The 24150-nt window shown below is 43.2% G+C and overlaps 1 protein-coding gene across 1 annotated transcript in view; it reads right to left on the bottom strand.

Annotated features, from left to right (window-relative positions):
- The window catches only part of ros1 (c-ros oncogene 1, receptor tyrosine kinase), a 145800-nt gene extending 124307 nt beyond the window's left edge, over positions 1 to 21493 (bottom strand). Inside the window, exon 1 of the mRNA XM_024429697.2 lies at positions 21176 to 21493. Within this exon, the coding sequence (XP_024285465.2) occupies positions 21176 to 21332 (157 nt within the window). The 5' untranslated portion in view covers positions 21333 to 21493. The remainder of the gene's footprint in view (positions 1 to 21175) is intronic.
- Between the last annotated feature and the right edge of the window lie 2657 nt (positions 21494 to 24150).

Here is a 24150-nt window from a genome sequence, read left to right as displayed (position 1 = left end):
TAATCTAAAGCTTCTTTTTCCCGCTTATGATTCCTGTTGCCATCATCAAGCTGTCAAAACGAGTGATGATAAGATTTAGTATATGATAGAATTGATGAGGTTAGTGTCAGTGGGGAGCAGTTATTGTTCTTGAAAGGTGCCAAAACAGCCAACATTTAAGTAATGAACTAGAATATTAGACTCCATTAATATCATATAGTCTCAATAATGTTAGTCAGGCTGTTGACACTGACCTTACTGGTGTACTTCTTTAAGAAAAATAGTATATATTATAAACATCAAGGTCATTTAAACTACAGATGTCGGATCTTAATTTGACCCCTTTCGTCGCAGGAGGAAAATAATCTTGCAGATGGAGGATTTTAATATATGAAGATAATATTTAGAATCGCTGCCAGGGAAGCAGGCTACAGCACATCTTGTGTGAATTCTTATGTGAATTATAATAAATGGACATATTTGCAGGGTGTAGATGTATTTTTCCTTAGGGAAAATCCTTTTTTAATAAATTGTTTTATTATTTATTGAAGGCAAGCAATAGGCAGAATAAATTATTGGTTACTGCAGTGCCTTTGTGGTCCAGCGGTTTCCCTTGGCACACATATGCCAGAGTCAGTATGTACAGTATGTATCATCAATAACATCTTCGGTATCATCAATATTCACCGCTGTAACGCGGTGGTCTAAGCAGGCGAGTCTGGCTTCGAGTCTCATGAGTTCGATACCAGTGCTCTGCGATCTAATGACACGACTTAATTGCATTTAATTCAATGTTTTCAAGAAGTTAAACGAATAGTCGGATAATTTATACATCATAGAAAAGAGTCTCAGCTCAACAAAATTGTCTTTGGATGGGCTCAAATGCATAAACATCTTGACAGCTTTACGAAATTAAATATTAAAGCCATACAATACAGGCTTTCAATCCACACCAAAGACCATAACTAAATTGACAAATTATACATAGCCTAACGATAAAGCCTGGGAAAGCATACACACTGGATGAAAGTTTAGCATTCTACAGTACGCCTACAACTGTCAATCAACTGATGGCTCAAATCAGGTCATCAACTCAGCCAGGAAACAGAAACAGTAGCCTATTATTTTCACACCTTTCATTGGAATGTAATCAAATAACAAGAAGCCTACATCGATGGCACAAGATTATCGCCAGCGGATGTCTTTTTACATCATCAATATGCGCTAAATTAACCAGCACAGCTGATCTCAATTGCAGCCGTTATTGATCACCTCATTACCGCTCCCTAAAAAATGATGTCAGTGTTACTTAGTCCTGCTTGTGAAGCGGATATGAGTCGGTCATGGCCATGTGTTGAGGTAGCCATGCCTGCATACTCCAAAACCAGGGTCTGCCTTCGGCCCAAGACTGTAAAATGGTTTAAGACATTGGTTGCTCCCATGGGAGAGCTGGGTTCATATCCAACTTGTTACACTTGCAAGCAAAGCCTTTCAAGATACACTACTTGACCAACGGTATGTGGACATCTCATTATCGAACATCTCATTCGAAAATCATGGAAAATAATATGGAGTTGGTCCCCCCCTTTGCTGCTATAACAGCCTCCACTCTTCTGGGAACACGTTCCACTAGATGTTGGAGGATTGCTGTGGGGACTTGCTTCCATTCAGCCACAAGAGCATTAGTGGGGTCAGGCACTGATGTTGGCCGATTAGGCCTGGCTCGCAGTCGGCATTACAATTCATCCCAAAGGTGTTCGATGGGGTTGAGGTCAGGACTCTGTGCAGGCCAGTCAAGTTCTTCCACACCTATCTCGACAAACCATTTCTGTATGGACCTCGCGTTGTGCACTGGGGAATTGTCATGCTGAAACAGGAAAGTGCCTTCTCCAAAATGTTGCCACAAAGTTGGAAGCATAGAATTGTCTAGAATATCATTGCGTTAAGATTTACCTTCACTGGGATAAAGGGGCCTAGCCCAAACCATGAAAAATAGGCAGGCATTTGGCATCATCTGTTGTTACGTTTTGCGTCATGTGATGCAGAATGCATCATACAGGGATGATTTCTGTATTTTGAAAGTTATAAATCTTGAAAACTTGATTGCTGACAAGAAAAACATTTTGGGACTACATTAACAATGGACTAACGAAACAAATAACAAAAGATTGTTTTAGGGCAGAATTTTCCTTTAACTCATCAAGCAAACCTACTCTGAACAACTTGGAATAATACTTGGATGATGCTAATATGGATGTCCGGGTGCCCCTACTAGGACAGTCTCTTAGTCTGTATGGATGCACAACCAAAATGCAACAGAACAAAAAAAAGAGGAGCACACCAACCCACATTTGCCAAAAGATTTACATGTAACTGTGCTTGTGACATGCTCAGTATGACAAATGAATAGACACAGATTGGGATCAGGCTGGTAAGTACATCTGGGGGCAATATTTTGATTGTAAGGTCACGTAAAAGCAAGTTCTAAGACCTCATTTGAATACAACTTTCACTGCGGCTGTGCTCAGAATTAAAAAGTGATTTGAATACTGACTGAGTAGGTAAGTCTGTTGAAGCATGCATCATAAAAGTCGATACAACAACAAGTCTGTGGCAGACACGAAAGTTCACTTCTGGGGTGATGCATTTCTGTTTTTGTTATTTGCCATGAGAGGGTGAATCACCTTAGTTTAATCACAATTAGTGTGTCTGGCCTGAGGTCTGGGGAACCAATTGAAATCCATCACATCTAGCTCATTCTTTAGCAAGCCTCTAATAAGAGCCTTAGTTATCTTAATGCTATGGACTTCCCTATTTGTGTTTTCATTATAATGACTTAAAACCATTCGTGTGAGTCAATGAGTAGAAGTACTCCGGAGTTATATCATGAACTGAACCATGTATTTTCTTGGCCGGTTGTAATTCCATACTAATTTCCCTATACATTGTATGTCTTTATACTGTATATATCCATATCAATTAAATGATTCACATATTCTTTCCTATCATATCCATGTTCTCTTTTCTTGTTTCAACCCTTTTCCCCATCCCCATTATCGCCAATAAAGACAATGGTTTAATTTAAAGTCTCCTATTACATGGTAACATAATCATTATCTAATAATTACTAAATAGTAGAGTTTCTTTGGGATTCATCAAAACAAACACCACTTTGTACTATTTGGTAGCAGTTATGTTGAATGAACTACCAGAAAGTACCCATTTGTACCACAATATTTCCCTGTAAACACTAGGCAAACACCCACTGAAACAGGACAGTAAAATGATGCTCTATCACTAGATCATCACTGTATCTACAGTATATTGCTCTGGTTACCACCACATCACTGCTTTGTTTCCATACTGGGCTATTCAATTAGTAGTTACCAATTGTGTTGAATGTACCAGAAAGTACCCATTTGTAACACAATGTTTAACTGTAAACACTAGGAAAATACTGTACCTGCTGAAAGAGTGAAATTAAGCACTACCGCATGACTGCGTTGTTAACATACTGAGTTTTTCTCTGGGGTCTTCCCTCTCTCCAGGTGCTCCTTCACACAAGGGTGAACACTTCACTCATTCAAATTCACTGGAGGAAGAATGGGGAGATATTCAGATTTACAGTTGGAGGGATCCTAAGATGGATGCCCCTGATGCTCCCTCTGGACAGCGGACAGGAGGCATTCGGTCAAGAATTCTATTAACTGTCCAGAGCCACGCTCGATTGGTCAGAGTAGATAGAGCCCAATCATGATCCATCTCTGTCAGAGGATGCCGCTCAGTAGGAGAAGAAGAGGGATGTATGCCTGGTGAATTGCGAGTGTGGTGACCAATGTGACAAAATGGAAAAGGAACAGAAAGAAACATATTCCTTTCATTTTGAAATACTTTTGCATACAATGTGTCTCAGAAATGACATGTTCATGGAATGAAATGGCTAGACTAACGTGGGCAAGCCAAGTCCTCTGTGAAGGTTAGGAAGTTGGGAGAAAGGGGATAGCTAAAAGAAATACGAAGCTACCAAATGTGTACAGAATGGAGAGGTACATCAAAGCACCACAGAATGGTGGGAGTGTGAAAGGGGTCAGCTGTCTGTCTCTTTGTAAAGCCCCCTGTGCTACACAGAGTCGGCTTTGATACCTCGGTGGTCCAATGACCTTGATGTACGGCTCTCTCTTCGTTGGTTCACAGAGGAGCTAGTGATGCTCCCTTTCAAAGGAAATAATCAGACAGATGGAGAGATTTTGAAGTATGGGGAGTTTCGAGACATTTTGGGGTTGATCCACATTCTGGTCTACTGAAGATCTGAAAGGGTTGCAGGGTTTATAGACATCCACCAAAGTGAAGTTATGAAAGTAATACTGTATGAGCTCATGAAATACTATTATGAACAAGCCACTTATCATGACCACTGTGTAAATACATGTGACATGTAATTGTAAGATGTACATGTGACACATAATTCATTGTAAAATGTTTTCTAAACTGACTGAATGCTAGGCTGATCCAGACATCTGTTCTAGTTGGCATTTGTCTTTGTATTAATATTCCACCCAGCTAGCCCAGGGCCATTGAAGACTTCCTCAATATCATCAAATAAGACCCACTGCTATAATTGCCTCCGAGAGGGTGGATTTGTAATACAAACTCAGTTTGTATTGGTAAAGAGGGGAACATTTCACAGAAGATGTTTGTGGAAGAGCCCAAGGGTAGCGGTCACAGGGATAGAAAAGGAGATGAGGCTGAGAACCGCGAGCTAAAGACGGGAGGGTGTATATTTTAGGAAGTTGTGGGTAAGTGAGATTTAAGGCAAAACATCATTAATTGATGCTATTAAAGTGATTGTTTATATGTTGTTGTCTTTTTGTGGAGTAAGCTGTACGGTGGGGTCTGAAATTATTGACACCCTTGATAAAGATGAGCAAAACATTTTAATTAAAATACTGAGCTACTGTACTCAGTCAAAGTTGCAGTCAGTTTTTTTACATGCAGACCACCGCCCATTAGAGTGATAGTGATATGGGCCCATATCAAAGCATCGGGATATTACATTTACAGAAACCTAATCTTTCAAATATAGTTGTCACAAATCGACTTTTTAAACGAATCATGCTATTAATATCACATTACATGTGTATTTTGGTCAGACACTCTTATCCAGAGCGACTCAGTCAGTGCAATCAATTAAGTTGGTAAGACAACCACATTTCACAGACATTGCAAATAAAACTTTCCTTAAAAAAAAGCAACTATCAACAAATTATTAAGAAAAGATGACTGCAAGTGTTCGTGTAAGAAAGACAAGCACAAAAGCAACACAAAACAGCCTATATGTGTAAATAAGATCATTTTGGTCATAAAGTCAGTCTCATTCAAAACTGAGATTTACGACATGACAGGAAAAAATGCTACCAAATTCGATTTGAGTGTATTTAAACTTCTGACCCATTGGGAATGTGATGAAAGAAATAAAAGCTGAAATAAATCATTCTCTCTACTATTATTCTGACATTTCACATTCTTAAAATAAAGTGGTGATCCTAACTGATGTAAAACAGGGAATTTTTACTAGGATTAAATGTCAGGAATTGTGAAAAACTGAGATTAAATGTATTTGGCTAAGGTTTATGTAAACTTCTGACTTCAACTGTATATTGTATGCTAAAAATTGGGAAATTATATTATTTTAAACTAATATAATTGCTTAGAGAAACAGATTTTGTTTAACAAGTAATATTATTTTTTCTCAAAAACGTAGAGATCTAAATGATTGACACCCCTGATATTAATACCTCATCTTTTATTTTTTTTATTTTTTTACATTGGTTGTGAAATTAGACGACTTCTCCATAAAGAATATTTCAAGATCCTAGATATCATTTGTCTGCGCTTATGGACTGCCAACTTCAATTCAAACCACAGATGCATATGCATCTTTCTTTGTCAAAAACCACTACTAGTGTGTGGCCAAAGAGCTCTATTTTCATGTCATCTGACCATAGCACCAAGTGCCAAGTGCCAATGCCGTTTAGCAAACTCCAGGTGTTTACATTTGATGGATGGCATCAAAATAATGATGTATCTCAATCCAAAAAAGCAACATAAAAACTTTTTATATGCATCTTACATTTGCAGTAGTACAGACACGCACGCACACGCACACACACACACACACACACACACACACACACACACACACACACACACACACACACAGGAATTGTTTCTCTGTGCTCTAGTGCATTTCTCTCCTACTACTTCCATTCACCAATACCCTCATCATGCATTGTAATTTTCAGGTCCGCTGATCACTATGTTCTCTCCACTTGGCTGAGCATATATCTACAAGTCCAATGCATTTATTGATTCATGAGTGTTTCACCAGTGGGCCTAACATTTACCAGGCTGATTGAGATCCCAGGTCAAAAGTAGTGCACTATGTAGGGAATTGGGTAATGTTTTGGACGCAGACCTATGTCTGTACTTTATCTCACCAAGAGGATAGACACCTATTCTTGGTTTAATAGTGAAATAGAAAATGAGTTTACAACTAATTAACAATAGTCTGGTGGTCTTGATTCCTGATCAATTCAAATAGATGCTTGTATTGTGATAGAGGACGGTTAAGAATGAACGGCAACAGTCTATTGTAACTCATTGTTGCTATCCTATGTGTAATTTGGTAGATCTCACAGTACAAGAGTACGTATCATGGTGCACATTCTGTACGTGAGAAATATTTTGTTCCAAAGCAGTTACGACACAATATGCTTCAATGCCACACAGCCATTGCATTGGGATGAGTCTACAGTTCTCTATCAGTGTGGCCAGCCTCTTACCCTGCCACTACAACCTGTCCTTCCATCCATCCATATACACTCTTTCTACTCCACCACCAGTCTCCTAACTCATTTCACTCCCAAGGCTCCCCGGGATAGGAGTGATTGATGGGCCAGGGGAACACTCTTCCGCCGCTGAGTACCTAATCACTGATTATAGACTTGCAGTAACGCCACATTAGAGTCCAGCAGCTGCATGGTGTAAGGGTTAGGTAAATGGGCCAGGGAATAGGAGGTTAGAGGTTGAAGTCCCCCGAGGGGACTTGCTGCTGTCTTGTCAGAGGTACTTATCCATGTGTGAAAATGACAAGTGACAATGTGCAAGTAATAGAAATATCTTCAGAGTGAAACAAACTTGAAGTGTATAAACAGGAATTAACAAAAATTACAATTGATAATCTAGTGTTAATCGGCAACCAGAGTCAACGTCATGACAAAGACAGAGACAAACTGAAACACATTTGTTATTGCCATGATCTGTTAATGAACTCATCCATCAGTCTTTTCACTAACAGTCCTGTTTGCTTCGTGCGAGACATACTTGAGGATGCAACAGTGTGGAAGGCTGTGATTCTTCTGAATAACCAGCTAATCTCTATTCCAATATAGCAGCTGGTGAGAAATACAAATGTGTCACCAACGATATGCTCAAGACATTTCGACTTTTCAAAGGGAACGATGAGTGTAAGAGATAGATGTACCAGCCCTCAAGTTGGTTTCTGGGTAATGAATGGGAATCACTTGTTGGCCCCTTGACAGATGAGTTAATTAGCATGGCAGAGGATGAAAAAAAACTTGACACATTGCTCAATTAATTTGGCCCGCATGGCTGTTAGCTGACGAATATCTTGTCTTTCACACCGCCACGGCTTGATTAATCGCTGTTCTCAAGTGCAGGGAAGATGCCACAAAAGGAGGGAGGTTGTCAGAATGCAAATTGTACACTGTCAAACTCGTACAGACCCGGAAACAAGCTAATAGACATATTTTTCTTATGAGGGGAGTCGATCAAGATTGGATTTACCTTAAGGCACGGAAATCTGTAGGAATCAGATGAAAATAAGATGCTTCGTTTGAATGTTAATAATTATCACCTTTTAGATGTAAAGTCCCCTGTTTTGGTGGCCTGCGTGGTTATGGTACCGGTTCTGACTGACGTTTGCTTATAAATCGATACACTAGATATACAAAAGTATGTGGACACCACTTGAAATTAGTGGATTTGGCTATTTCATACACACCCTTTGCTGACAGTTGTATAACATTGAGTAGAACGGCCTTATTGAAGTGCTCAGTGACTTTCAACATGGCACTGTCATAGGTTATCACCTTTCCAACAAGTCAGTTTGGCAAATTTCTGCCCTGCTAGAGCTGCCCCAGTCAATGTAAGTCCAGTTATTGTGAAGTGGAAACGTCTAGGAGCAACTCAGCCGGCTCAGCAGCGAAGTGGTAACGCACACAAGCTTACAGAAAGGGACTGCCTAGTGCTGAAGCGCGTAGCACGTAAAAATCACCAGTCCCAGGTTTCAGCACAGTTGCTCGTCAGGAGCTTCATGAAATGGGTTTCCATTGCTGACAAGCCTAAGATCCCAATCCGCAATACTGCTTGCCGCCGTTGGACTCTGGAGTGGAAACGCATTCTCTTGAGTGATGAATCACCCTTCACCATCTGACAGTACGACAGACGAATCTGGTGGATGCCAGGAGAACGCTACCTGCCTAAATGCATAGTGCCAACTGTAAAGTTTGTTATATCATATGACACAAAACGAAGCAACATATGATGCCAAATGCATGGTTGTTTTGCATGGTTTGGGCTAGGCCCCTTAATTCCAGTGAAGGGAATTCTTAACGCTACAGCATATGATGAGATTCTTGACAATTCTGTACTTCCAAATTTGTAACATCAGTTCGGGGAAGGCCCAAATCCCCTGTGCACAAACGAGGTCCATAAAGAAATGGTTTGTTGAGATTGGTGTGGAAGAAGTTGACTGGCCTGCACAGAACCCTGACCTCAACCCCACCGGACACTTTTGGCATGAATTGGAACGCAGACTGCGAGCCAGGCCTAATTGCCCAAAATCAGTGCCTGACCTCACACATGCTCTTGTGTCTGAATGGAAGCTTGTCCCCGCAGCAGTGTTCCAACATCTAGTGGAAAGCCTTCCCAGAAGAGTGGAGGCTTTTGAAGCAGCAAATGGGAGACCAACTCCACATTAATGCCATGATTTTTGAATGAGATGTTCAACGAGTGGGTGTCCACATACCTTTGGTCATGTAATGTACGTGGACAGCATAGATCGAAATGGCTTGCATTGAGCGGTATCCCTGATTCTCACAGACACAGGAGTATGTAACTTCTGTCTGTGTGAAGCAGGATGTGAAATCTGACACCACTTGAAGCTCAGATGTCCCTCCTACCATTACATTCAGTCTTCCGACTGTCCATCAACTCCTGGCAGAACCCTACGTACGTCACTATCAACAGAAATCCTACACCACTATCAACAGAAATCCCTACATTGTAACGCAGCAGGAGAGGGTGGTATAGTCACTGTAGTAAATTCAGAGATTTGTTTATGGCCTGTAATCTAAAAGAATTCAGATTTTAAACAAAAAACACTTTCTGTTTGTCATAGATCGACAAGATTAATATGAGATGAAAGATGAGTTCCTAACGAGTTCAAGAAGCCCTGAGCTCTATGACAAGTTCACAGCGATGGGGGCAGATATTTTGATCAAGAGAGACCTTTAGAAAATATACACATTTTCTCTAAAACTAAATGTACAAATATGTACAGAACCAGTCAAAGGTTTGGACACACCTACTCATTCAAGGATTTCTCTTTATTTGTATTATTTAGAATTATTTATTCAGAATAATAGTGAAAATATAAAAACTATGAAATAACACATATGGAATCATGTAGTAAACAAAAGGTGTTAAACAAATCAAAATATATTTTATATTTGAGATTCTTCAAATAGCCAACCTTTGCCTTGATGACAGCTTTGCACACTCTTGGCATTCTCTCAACCAGCTTCACCGGGAACGCTTTTCAAACAGTCTTGAAGGAGTTCCCAAATATGATGAGCACTTGTTGGCTGCTTTTCCTTCACTCTGCGGTCCAACTCATCCCAAACCATCTCAATTGGGTTGAGGACAGGTGATTGTGGATGCCAGGTCATCTGATGCAGCACTCCGTCACTCTCCTTTTTGGTCAAATAGACCTTACACAGCCTGGAGGTGTGTTGGGTCATTGTCCTGTTGAAAAATAAATTATTGTTCCACATAGCGCAAATCAGCTGTGATGGCGTATCGCTGAAGACTGCTGTGGTAGCCATACTTGTATCATATTTGTACTTTGTGCTTGAGCTTGTGTCCTCAAAAGTGACTGTCACGACTTCCGCCGACGTCGGTTCCTCTCCTTGTTCGGGCGGCATTCGGCGGTCAGCGTCGCCGGCCTTCTAGCCATTGCCGATCCACCTTTCATTTTCCATTTGTTTTGTCTTGTCTTCCCACTCACATGGTTCCAATTCCATAATTACATGTTGTGACTTTAACCCTCTGTTTCCCCCATGTCCTTGTCCATAATTGTTTATTGTAAGTGTTTGTGCACGTTATGTCTGGCGTGCGAAGGGTTTTTGTTCCATTGTATGTATTTATTGTTTTGTTCACGGTGATTTTCATTACTAAATTGCGCCGTTGTAACACAGTCTTTGCTCTCCTGCGCCTGACTTCTCTGCCGCCAGTACGCACTCCTTACAGTGACTAACTATTTTTTATCAGAAAGGTGAGATTTCTTTCTTGGAGTATGCAGCACTACTAGTTATTGTTTAGTGCCCTCATGATAAATAATTACATTTTCAATTACATTTAGTAACATTTATGAGGTTTTTAACATCTCTTGGCATAAGTGCTTTTGAAATCCGTAAATTTGATTTATCACAGCTGAAAATGAGGACCACAGATGTGAGACGACCAGAACAGTCTGCATATCTCAGCTTTTGCGGGTTGGAAATGGGAAAATATTTGATCTGAAGCACGATCGCTAATTCAAAGAACTGCTTTAAACTGAAGAAACACACCGCCCCCCCACCCTCGACCCATTTTTGATAAATCTCAATTTATATCAAGTCTGTACATCTAATATATTTTTAAACGTTGCCTGCACATCGAGAAAGAGGCACAACTCTTAACCCAAACATACTGCAAACCACAGGGAGAGTTAAACAACGACTAAAACCCTGAGCTCCAATCAGCCTTAGCCCCCCTGAAGCTTCACAATAGCAATCATTAATAGTCCTACTTAACTGATTAGGGAGGCGGAGACTGGAACAAAACAAGCAAAAACCCCACAAGAGATACGAGTTTTAAAAGTGAGCCTTTTCGAGCCAGGCTTAGCGACAGGTGCTCATGGGACAAGAGGTACACTCTACAACGTTCACCTCAATTGTAGATCAGCCGATACTTGTTGTGGAGAGCTGGCGCAACAGATTAAAGCTTGGAGAGACATGCAGAGGTGGTTGGGTGTTGAAACATATCCAGGGTGCACGCTCGGGCATGTGTGTGTTGGCCCCAGAATTCCCAGAATTCTGGGGCCATTGTGAGCTGCCCAACAGGAGAACAATTTGCCTTGTCTAATTTTTGGGATTTGCATAAGCAACAGCAACCTGTTCTGTTGTCGGAGGTCTGAGAGGCACTGGTACGCAACGAGTCATTAGGGATGAGTTGTATGTGTGGAGGGGGTGTCTACGTGTGTTGGGATCATCAAATGCATTTTTACATTATCTGTAAAGTGCTGCATGTGGCAAAATGAGGAAGTAATACAAACAACAATACAGTCCTTGCATGTATGTTGCAAAGGTAATCAAACTTGTTAAAAGGTTTAAAAACAAGTATAATGAATGCAGCAGTTGGACAATGGATAACGATTCTCCAAACTGTTTGAATTGTTTTAATCCATCAGGTATTGTCACACCCTGACCATAGTTTACTTTGTATATTTCTATGTTTCGGTTGGTCAGGGTGTGAGCTGAGTGGGCATTCTATGTTTCATGTCTAGTTTGTCTATTTCTATGTCTGGCCTGATATGGTTCTCAATCAGAGGCAGGTGTTAGTCATTGTCTTTGATTGGGAACCATATTTAGGTAGCCTGGGTTTCACTCTGTGTTTATGTGGGTGATTGTTCCTGTCTCTGTGTTAGCACCAGATAGGACTGTTTCGGTTTTCGTTACGTTCATTTACGTTCTTTGTTTTTGTAGTGTTTGTATTGATTCGTGTTTTTACGTTTGTTTATTAAACATGGATCGCAATCTACACGCCGCATTTTGGTCCGACTCTCCTTCACCACAAGAGAATCGTTACAGAATCACCCACCACAACAGGACCAAGTGGCGTGGTAACAGGCAACAGCAACAGCAGGAGAAACATAAGGATTTATGGACATGGGAGGACGAACTGGACGGTGAAGGACCCTGGGCTCAGCCTGGAGAATATCGCCGTCCCAAGGAAGAACTGGAGGCGGCGAAAGCGGAGAGGCGCTGGTATGAGGAGGCAGCACGGTGACGCGGATGGAAGCCTGAGAGTCAGCCCCAAAAATTTCTTGGGGGGGGGGGCTCACAGGGGAGTATGGCTATGCCAGGTAGGAGACCTGCGCAAACTCCCTGTGCTTACCGGGGGGCTAGAGAGACCGGGCAGGCAACGTGTTATGCAGTGGTGCGCACGGTGTCCCCAGTGCGGGTGCATAGATTGAGCATCGAGCCAAATGCCATGAAGCCGGTTCTACGCAGCTGGTCTCCAGTGCGTCTCCTTGGGCCAGCTTACATGGCACCAGCCTTGCGCACGGTGTCTCCGGTTCGCCTGCATAGCCCAGTGCGGGCTATTCCACCTCGCCGCACTGGCAGGGCGACCGGGACCATTCAACCGGGTAAGGTTGGGCAGGCTTGGTGCTCAAGAGCTCCAGTGCGCCTGCACGGTCCGGTCTATCCAGTACCACCTCCACACCCCAGCCCTCCGGTAGCAGCTCCCCGCACCAGGCTTCCTGTGCGTGTTCTCGGTCCAGTACCACCAGTGCCAGCACCACGCATCAGGCCTACAGTGCGCCTCGCCTCTCCAGCGCTGCCAGAGCCTTCCTCCTCTCCTGCGCTGCCGGAGTCTCCCGCCTGTTTAGCGCTGCCAGAGCCTTCCGCCTCTACAGCGTTGCCGGAGTCTCCTGCCTGTTTAGCGCTACCAGAGCCTTCCTCCTCTCCTGCGCTGCCGGAGTCTCCCGCCTGTTTAGCGCTGCCAGAGCCTTCCGCCTCTACAGCGTTGGCGGAGTCTCCAGCCTGTTTAGCGCAGCCAGAGCTGCCAGCCTGCATGGAGCAGCCAGAGCTGCCAGCCAGCATGGAGCAGCCAGAGCTGCCAGCCTGCATGGAGCAGCCAGAGCTGCCAGCCTGCATGGAGCAGCCAGAGCTGCCAGCCTGCATGGAGCAGCCAGAGCTGCCAGCCTGCATGGAGCAGCCGGAGCTGCCAGTCTGCATGGAGCAGCCGGAGCTGCCAGTCTGCAAGGAGCTGCCAGTCTGCAAGGAGCTGCCAGTCTGCATGGAGCAGCCAGAGCCGCCAGTCTGCATGGAGCAGCCAGAGCCGCCAGTCTGCATGGAGCAGCCAGAGCCGCCAGTCTGCATGGAGCAGCCAGAGCCGCCAGTCTGCATGGAGCAGCCAGAGCCGCCAGTCTGCATGGAGCAGCCAGAGCCGCCAGTCTGCATGGAGCAGCCAGAGCCGCCAGTCTGCATGGAGCAGCCAGAGCCGCCAGTCTGCCAGGATCCGCCAGAGCCGCCAGTCTGCCAGGATCCGCCAGACTCTTCCAGTTCCGCCAGTCAGCCAGACTCTTCCAGATCCGCCAGTCAGCCAGACTCTTCCAGATTCGCCAGATCCGCCAGACTCTTCCAGATCCGCCAGACTCTTCCAGACTCTTCCAGATCCGCCAGACTCTTCCAGATCCGCCAGTCAGCCAGACTCTTCCAGATCCGCCAGTCAGCCAGGATCCGCCAGTCAGCCAGACTCTTCCAGATCCGCCAGTCAGCCAGGATCCACCAGTCAGCCAGACTCTTCCAGATCTGCCAGTCAGCCAGGATCCGCCAGTCAGCCAGACTCTTCCAGATCCGCCAGTCAGCCAGACTCTTCCAGATCCGCCAGTCTGCCAGACTCTTCCAGATCCGCCAGACTCTTCCAGATCCGCCAGTCAGCCAGACTCTTCCAGATCCGCCAGTCAGCCAGACTCTTCCAGATCAGCCAGACTCTTCCAGATCCGCCAGTCAGCCAGACTTTTCCAGATTCGCCAGATCTGCCAGACTCTTCCAGATCCGCCATACTCTTCCAGATCCGCCAGACTCTTCCAGATCCGCCAGTCAGCCAGACACTTCCAGATCCGCCAGACTCTTCCAGATCCGCCAGTCAGCCAGACTCTTCCAGATCCGCCAGTCAGCCAGACTCTTCCAGATCCGCCAGTCAGCCAGGATCCGCCAGACTCTTCCAGATCTGCCAGTCAGCCAGGATCCGCCAGTCAGCCAGACTCTTCCAGAGACGCTAGTCTGCCAGACTCTTCCAGATCCGCCAGACTCTTCCAGATCCGCCAGACTCTTCCAGATCCACCAGTCAGCCAGACTCTTCCAGTTGCGCCAGACTGCCAGACTCTTCCAGATCCGCCAGACTCTTCCAGATCCGCCAGACTCTTCCAGATCCGCCAGACTCTTCCAGATCCGCCAGTCAGCCAGACTCTTCCAGATCCGCCAGTCAGCCAGACTCTTCCAGATCCGCCAGTCAGCCAGACTCTTCCAGATCCGCCAGTCTGCCAGACTCTTCCAGATCCGCCAGTCTGCCAGACTCTTCCAGATCCGTCAGTCTGCCAGGATCTGTCAGAGCCTTCCTCCTCTCCTGTGCTGCCGGAGTCTGAAGAGCCCCTCTGTCCCGAGCTGCCCCTCTGCCCCTCTGTCCCGTGTTATTAAGTAGGGTTGCCGTGGCTAGGAGGTCACGGAAGCGGACAAGGTGGGGGAAGACTACGGTGAAGTGGGGGCCACGTCCAGCACCAGAGCCGCCACCGCGGACAGACCCTCCCCTATAAGTTCAGGTTTTGCGGCCGGAGTCCGCACCTTGGAGGGGGTACTGTCACACCCTGACCATAGTTTACTTTGTATATTTCTGTTTCGGTTGGTCAGGGTGTGAGCTGAGTGGGCATTCTATGTTTCATGTCTAGTTTGTCTATTTCTATGTCTGGCCTGATATGGTTCTCAATCAGAGGCAGGTGTTAGTCATTGTCTTTGATTGGGAACCATATTTAGGTAGCCTGGGTTTCACTGTGTGTTTGTGGGTGATTGTTCCTGTCTCTGTGTTAGCACCAGATAGGACTGTTTCGGTTTTCGTTACGTTCATTTACGTTCTTTGTTTTTGTAGTGTTTGTATTGATTTGTGTTTTTACGTTTGTTTATTAAACATGGATCGCAATCTACACGCCGCATTTTGGTCCGACTCTCCTTCACCACAAGAGAATCGTATTGACTGAATTATAGCACATAACATTTTACTGGCATAGACAAATAATGGATTTCGGGGATTTTGGTGGGAATTTAGATATTACAATTATTGTAAAATGTCAGTTTCTTTTCTTAGAATGATCTCATGTTCTAATGGTAACAGGAATCTATTTTATATTTTGTGATAAAATGAAGAAAATGTATTTGCATGAATTCATTTGGGTGCAATTGATACATTAACATAATGGGGTGCACAGGGCTGCAACCACAAACATCCTCTGTCTAGGCCTACCTGCACTCACCTTCACTGTATAGACTGCCTCATTAATTACTGTTTTCACGGTCTATTCAACAAGTGTGTCAATAGCAGGATTCCCTCTGATTAAAAATCTGATTACACCTATCTATACATACTTTACATTGTTTGCGAGATCATACATAGGGTGTTTCTCAAAAATGCACACTACCGGGCTCTTAGCACGCAAATTGGAGCACGGGAGAGTCGGAGAATGAGTCCAAACCAAAGTAACAGCTCGGGTGGACCTTTCTGCAGTCAACATGCCAACTGCACGCTCCCTCAAAACTTGAGACATCTGTGGCATTGTGTTGTGTGACAAAATTGCTCATTTTAGAGTGGCCTTAAATTGTCCCCAGCACAAAGTGCAATGATCATGCTGTTAAATCAGCTTCTTGAAATGCCACACCTATCAGGTGGATGGATTATCTTGGCAAATGAGAAATGTTCACTAACAGGGATGTAAACAAATTTGTGAACAAGGTTTGAGAGAAATAACCTAACACTTTACATGTTGTGTTTTATATATGAAATAAATGTTCATATTTTAGTAAAATTAAAGATGCCTTAATATAATGTTTTATTTATTTTATTTCACCTTTATTTAACCAGGTAGGCCAGTTGAGAACAAGTGCGACCTGGCCAAGATAAAGCAAAGCAGTTCAACATATAAAAACACAGAGTTATACATGGAGTAAAACAAACATGCAGTCAATAATACAGTAGAAAAATAAGTCTATATACAATGTGAGCAAATGAGTTGAGATAAGGGAGGTAAAGGCAATATATAGGCCATGGTGGCGAAGTAAATACAATATAGCAATTAAAACACTGGAATGGTAAATTTGACAGTAGATGAGTGTGCAAAGTAGAAATACTGGGGTGCAAAGGAGCAAAATAAATAAATACAGTAGGGGAAGATGTAGTTGTTTGGGCTATTTATAGATGGGCTATGTACAGGTGCAGTTATCTGTGAGCTGCTCTGACAGCTGGTACTTAAAGCTAGTGAGGGAGATAAGTGTTTCCAGTTTCAGAGATTTTTGCAGTTCTTTCCAGTCATTGGCAGCAGAGAACTGGAAGGAGAGGCAGCCAAAGGAGGAATTGGCTTTGGGGATGACAAGTGAGATATACCTGCTGGAACGCGTGCTACGGGTGGGTGCAGCTATGGTGACCAGCGAGCAGAGATAAGGCGGGACTTTACCTAGCAGGGTCTTGTAGTTGTCACCTAGCAGCATGAGCTCTGAAGATAGATGGGGGGGCAATCAGTTCACATATGGTATGCAGAACACAGCTGGGGGCAGAGGGTGGTCTATAGCAGGCAGCAACAGTGAGAGACTTGCTTTTAGAGAGGTGGATTTTTAAAAGTAGAAGTTCAAATTGTTTGGGTACAGACCTGGATAGTAGGACAGAACTCTGCAGGCTATCTCTGCAGTAGATTGCAACACCACCCCCTTTGGCCGTTCTATCTTGTCTGAAAATGTTGTAGTTAGGGATGGAGATTTCAGAGTTTTTGGTGGTCTTCCTAAGCCAGGATTCAGACATGGCTAAGACACCCGGGTTGGCAGAGTGTACTAAAGCAGTGAATAAAACAAACTTAGGCTTCTAATGTTTACATGCATGAAACCAAGGCTTTTACGGTTACAGAAGTCATCAAAAGAGAGCGCCTGGGGAATAGGAGTGGAGCTAGACACTGCAGGGCCTGGATTCACCTCTACATCGCCAGAGGAACAGAGAAGGAGTAGGATAAGAATACGGCTAAAAACCATGAAAATTGGACGTCTAGGACGTCCGGAACAAAGAGTAAAAGGAGCAGGTTTCTGGGGGTGTTAAAATAGATTCAAGGTATAGTGTACAGACAAAGGTATGGTAGGATGTGAATACAGTGGAGGTAAACCTAGGCATTGACTGATGATGAGAGAGATATTGTCTCTAGAAACATAATTGAAACCAGGTGATGTCATCGCATGTGTGGGTGGTGGAACTGAAGGGTTGGATAAGGTATAATGAGCAGTGCTAGAGGCTCTACAGTGAAATAAGCCAATAAACACTAACCAGAACAGCAATGAACAAGGCATATTGACAGTAAGGAGAGGCATGCTTAGCCGAGTGATCATAAGGGTTCCAGTGAGTAGTGAGATTGGTTGGGGTCACGGCGATTCAGACAGATAGCCGAGCCATGGGTAGCAAGCTAGCAGAAGATGGAGGTCTGTTTTTAGCCACCCCATGCATTTCTGTCAGTAGATTAGTGGGTTCCGTGTGGTAGAGGGGACCAATCCAATTGTCAAAATAGTTATAGTTTATAGTGGCCCCAGAAGATTGTTCGATAAACCTGTTCAGATAGCAGCTGATATGCTCAAGACAGCTACGATTAGCGGGTCCAGAGCTTTTAAAAAAATATCTTTGAAAGACAGGGTCCTGAAAAAGGGAGGTTTCTTTTTTGGCTGAGTTTACTTAAGTATTAAACGTGTATTACAAGTGTAAATTATTTTAAATTCCTTTTATTAAGAAAACCAGACGGCACGATTTTCTTGTTTTTCAAATTTACGGATAGCCATACTCCAACACTCAGACATAATTTAGAAACAAAGCATTTGTGTTTATTGACTCCAGATCAGACGCAGTAGGTAGGATGAGGGATTTTCTCTTTAAGTTTGTGAATTAAACCCTTTCCCTGTCCTGCTCAGCATTCAAAATGTAACTTTGGTGTCAGGGAAAATGTATGGAGTAGAAAGTACATTATTTTCTTGAAGAATGTAGTGGAGTACAATTAAAAGATGTCAAAAATAGAAATAGTAAAGTAAAGTACATATACCCCAAACTTTACACCACTGAGTGAATGGTGGTTAACATAGTTGACAGAGTTTGGAAAATTCACTCAACTGACTTTTGTCTAATGTCTGTGCCCTAACAGTCTACTTCCATTGTGACGCTTGGTCAATTGAGCATGTAAATTCAATTCGAATATCCCATAAAGTATTTGTCCACATTCTGTTTCTCTGCTTTTATTGATGCACAATAGCTGCTGTGACAGTGGTTTGTCTGTTCCAATAACCAAAAGGGGAAACCAGCCATAACTCAACTGTAACTCTTTTGAAATCCACATTTTATACCACATTTCTTCAATATTATACACTTCCTCGAAACGTCAAAAGCAAAGGTCCCTACAATTCCGCGTAGAGCTCGGAGGAAATTGAATCAATGGGATTAACCTAATTTAAGGACCTCTCGAGGTTCACAGAGAGATATTATCCCCTGTAGCACGCCAACCCTGCATTTCATTCCACAACATATGGTAATGGGGTTTACATCCAGAACAGCAGCCGGAAAAATCTCCAGTTTGAAAAACATTTGCACTGCTTTTCAAACACCCTTAGAAGTGACATCAAAACATAGCTATGAAAGCAACAACTCTTTCCAAAGTTCACTGTATTCCCCAGACGTTAATACATTAGTAGCTAACTCAAGTAAGTGTTTTATTACAAAGACACATGTACTAACCTGTTCACTTTTAAAATTTGAAAGAATAAATTATAACATTTAAATAACGTAAAATAGTAAAAGATTACATTTATATTACGTAAATATTACATTTAAGCAGCTTGCTCAGTTCTTCTCTTTGTAATGTTCAACAAAGCAGAGCATCGTGCTCAGAACATAAATGTCAATTTCACAAAAAGCTAAAATATGTTGTAAGCAAGGAGCAACACTTTGACACTGGATTCGAGACTACAGAACAGTTAAAGGACAATTAAACTAGATGTAACATGCCTTCACAGACTTATATTTTAGTAAGTATTTGACATGTACAAATACTAGTGGAAACAGCAGAAGCTAACTTTTAGAGAGAATCAGCTATGTTATCTGCATACACAACATCAACAAATGTATGTGGACACCTCATTCTAAAATCATGGGCATTAATAAGTGGAGTTGGTCCCCTCTTTTCTGCTACCATCTCTGCCTTCTGAAAGTATTCAGACCCCTTCCATTTTCCACATTTTGTTACGTTACAACCTTATTCTAAAATTGATTAAATAAAAGAAAATCCTCAGCAATATACACACACAATACTCCATATTGACAAAGCGAAAAGAGTTTTTAAAAATGTTTGCAAATATATTTGTATATTTTTTAAAATACCTTATTTACAAAATAATTCAGACCCATTGCTATGAAACTTGCAATTGAGCTCAGGTGCATCCTGTTTTCATTGATCACCCATGAGATATTTCTACAACTTTTTATTTATTCAACCCTTATTTTAACAGGTAAGTAGACTGAGAACTCATTCTCATTTACAGGGAATAGTTACAGAGGAGAGGAGGGCTACATGAGCCAATTGTAAACTGGGTATGATTAGGTGACCATGACGGTATGAGGGCTAAATTGAGATTTAGCCAGGACCAGGGTTAACACCCCGATAAGTGCCATGGGATCTTTAGTGACCACAGAGAGTAATGACACCCGTTTAACGTCCCATCCAAAAGACAGCCCCCTACACAGGGCAATGTCTCCAAACGTTGCCCTGGGACATTGCTTTTTGACCAGAGGAAAGGGGGCCTCCTACTGGCCCTCCAACAGCACTTCCAGCAGCATCTGGTCTCCCATCCAGGACGAACCCTGCTTAGCTTCAGAAGCAAGCCAGCAGTGGGGTGCAGGGTGGTATGCTGCTGGAAAATTCAATTGATTGGACATGATTTGGAAAGGCACCCACCTATCTATCCATATTTGGTCCTACAGTTGACAGTGCATGTCAGAGCAAAAACCAAGCCATGAGGTAGAACGGCGGTAGAACAGCACTCGGCGGTCCCGTTCTGTGAGCTTGTGTGGCCTACCACTTCGCGACTGAGCCGTTGTTGCTCCTAGACATTTCCACTTCACAATAACAGCACTTACAGCTGACCAGGGCAGCTCTAGCAGGGCAGAATTTTAACAAACTGACTTGTTGGAAAGGTGGCATCCTATGATGGTGCCAAGTTGAAAGTAACTGAGCTCTTCAGTAAGGCCATTCTACTGCCAATGTTTGTCTATGGAGATTGCATGGCTGTTATCGATATTATACACCTTTCAGAAACAGCTAAAATAGCCGAATCCACTAAAACATGAAGCGGTGTCCACATACTTTTGTATTTTACCAGGCAAGTCAGTTAAGAACAAATTCTTATTTTCAATGACGGCCTAGGAACAGTGGGTTAACTGCCTGTTCAGGGGCAGAACGACAGATTTGTACCTTGTCAGCTCGGGGATTTGAACTTGCAACCTTTCGGCTACTAGTCCAACGTTCTAAACACTAGGCTACCCTGTCGCCCCAGGGTAGCCTAGTTTAGATGTGCATATACAGCACACACTTGATGTAGACACTGCCCATAACCACAGATCTAAGGTCAGATTGCACAACTCAAAATCCTAACCTTCACGATTAGGAACCATTAGTAGAACCAACATTTCTGACATTGGGTCAGTCTTTTGATTAAACTATTAACCACTCCACAGTACAGTAGCGTGCAGACGCACAACACAGCAATTGCTAACTTAAACGCTCACTTACCCATGGTGCAGTTGGTGGTGAAGCCCGGTTTGATCGTGGCAGTGGCATCCTGTTCACTCGGCCGGTCATAACTGGCTTGGATCCTGAAGGTCGCCATTCCACGGGACCCCAGGGTGAGGTGGACCACTGCCCAGCTGCCGAGTAAAGAGATGAGCATGAAGATCAGGGCGACTAGTAGACACCCCGGGCGACAGGGCCCCCCATGCCTACTGTAGGGGTAGGGAGTCAGGACAGGAGCTCCCTCTTCCTCCACCTGAGTTTCCCCCTCCGTGGAGGTCTCAGGAGAGGGGGTAGACTGGGTTCGTGTGGAGCATGTTGTGTTCGAGTCCCCCTCCTCCCCCTCCTCCCCCTGCATTTTGGGAGGTTCCCCCTCATCCTTAGCCTGTTGGTGCATGCTCCTGACGGGTAACTTGTGGACAAGCTTTTGGCGAAGCCTCTTACTAAAGCTGACAGGTGGTGTGCGTGGATGACACCCTGCACTTCAGTACCAGAGGTGGCAAAAATAGAGTGTGCAGGTGTGTGTGTGTCAGAGAGAGGGTCAGAAAGGGTGTGTGCATGCCACACACACCAATGCTAGCTCCTGTGTGCAAGGATATCCTGAAGTGAATGCTCTCTCCAGCAAGCCACCGCCTGCCTTTGTGTAGTTCAACGTGGTCCATAATTTTATTAAGCAAATTGCAGCTGATATCACTTTGGATTCGGGCTACTGACCAATGACTAATCCCTCCCGCTCTCTCTCCTCCCTCCCCCTCTCCCCAACCAAACCCCTATCACCATGCCTATTTTCTGTATTATTTCTTTATGACATACTGTATGCCTCTCCGCCCTTTATTGGATCAAAATAAACAACATGAGGAAGTACAGTAGCTTGTGGCTATTTAGTAAACACAATGCACACATACTGTAAACCACAACCACAACACTTCTAGTAAGTTGTACTGAAAGTCAAGGAAAAGTCATTATTACTTGAAATGTTTGTGGTACTGACTCAAAACTAAATGAGAAGTCACACCAGGTATATTTTTTGTAAGATCTGATAACTGAACTTTTTCCCAGCTTGCTCTACTGCAGGTAGAATTTTTAGAATTGTTTTTAATATATGTGTTTTTGCCTGTACATTGAGTAATTGATTGGTTAAATGTTATGCTACACAATAAAATAAATATAGTTTTTGCAACCGTTACTGAAATGGTTGTTCCAGTTTAAATGACTTAGGTAGTTTCCTCCCACTGTTCTTAACCCTGGCACTCATTATGAATGCAAGTTGCGGGTGAATACAAATTTCAACTGTTGGATAGCCTAACGCTTGATAGATTCCAATAGGAATTACACATCACTTTGCAAACCAGCATAATGCGATTTACAGTTAGGGTTGCAAGATTATGGTACATTTTTCCAGGTATTCCGGAAATTGTCTGGAAGTTTGGGAAAGTTTGCAACCCTACTTGCAGGTATAATGTGGCCCCTTGACTTTTTCCAATTTTGTTAAGTTAAAGCCTAAAGACTCTGACCATGACAAACAAGATTCTGTGATCTGATGAAACCAAGATTGAACTCTTTGGCCTGAATGTCAGGCGTAACGTCTAGAGTAAACTTGGCACCATCCCTACGGTGAAACAAGGTGGTGGCAGCATCATGCTGTGGTATCTTTTTCAGTGGCAGGGACTGGGGGATTAGTGAGGATCAAGGGAAAGACGAACGGAGCAAAGTACAGAGCGATCCTTGATGAAAACCTGCTCCAGAGAGCTAAGGACCTCCGACTGGGACGTAGGTTCACCTTCCAACAGGACAATGACTAAGCACACAGCCTAGATAATGCAGGACTGGCTTCGGGATAAGTCTGAATGTCCTTGAGTGGCCCACCCAGAGCCCAGACTTGAACCCAATCGAACATCTCTCCAACCTGACAGAGCTGGAGAGGATCTGCAGAGAAGAATGGGAGAAACTCCCCAAATACCAGTGCGCCAAGCTTGTAGTGTCATACCCAAGAAGACTCAAGGCTGTAATTGCTGCCAAAGGTGCTTCAACAAAGCACTGAGTAAAGTGTCTGAATAATTATGTAAATGTAATACATATTATAAAATTATAAAACAAGTTTTTGCCTCATCATTATGGGGTATTGTGTGTAGATTGAAAATAGATATATTAAATACATACAAGGCTGTAACGTAATAACATGTGGAAAAAGTAAATTGGTCGGAATACTTTCCGAATGCACTGTCTGTAATCATTACATTTTAATGACAATATTCGCCTAGAAAGACCACAGGACTGAAAATTAACGAATTCAACAACATTGTATTTGTTAGTGACAAAGACAGTCATGGGTGGTAACTCTACAATTCAATCGAAAAGGCAAGGCACACTGGGAAATGAGTGGAAGCTTGGCTTAGTGGGGGCATTAAATTGACGTATACTTATTTAAAAAAACTACATTTGTATTACTCATAGCAAGAGAGCACTCAGCTATTTAACCTATTTAATCTTTGTGACCGTAAAAAAACGTTTCCAGTTATAAGGCTCTATAAATGTCACTGAATGATGTATCAATGCATTTCCAGAAATTATTGAAAAAATCAAGGGTCTCAATGAAATATGTGCAGTGTCATATGTTTAGTGTAAATTGTCACATGAGCAGAGCTGTTTACTTCCTGGTTGAGAAGAGGATGGCTGCATCAAAGCTCCCAAACAAAAGGTTAGTAATGTATGTTAGCATAAAGATAGGACACTTTTTTGTATTGATATATGCATTTGCAATTACTCAACTTTGTTCAGTGTGGTCATAGAATGTGTAAACATGTTGATGGCAACAATAGTGACAGGCAGGATAACACATGCATCTAGGTATACACATACTGATACAGATACATAGGTCTTGTTCAACCTAACTTTCTACTCTGTTTCTTTTAGTTTCACTTTGAGGCAAGTTCTGGATATGTTGGATCTAGGTGACTGCCCAGACAAGGCATGCAACA

This window comes from Oncorhynchus tshawytscha, linkage group LG08 (genome assembly GCF_018296145.1).
Source record: "Oncorhynchus tshawytscha isolate Ot180627B linkage group LG08, Otsh_v2.0, whole genome shotgun sequence".
Taxonomy (NCBI): Eukaryota; Metazoa; Chordata; class Actinopteri; order Salmoniformes; family Salmonidae; genus Oncorhynchus; species Oncorhynchus tshawytscha.
The sequence above is the reverse complement of the archived record's forward strand: the minus strand, read 5'-3'. Positions and strand labels throughout refer to the sequence as shown.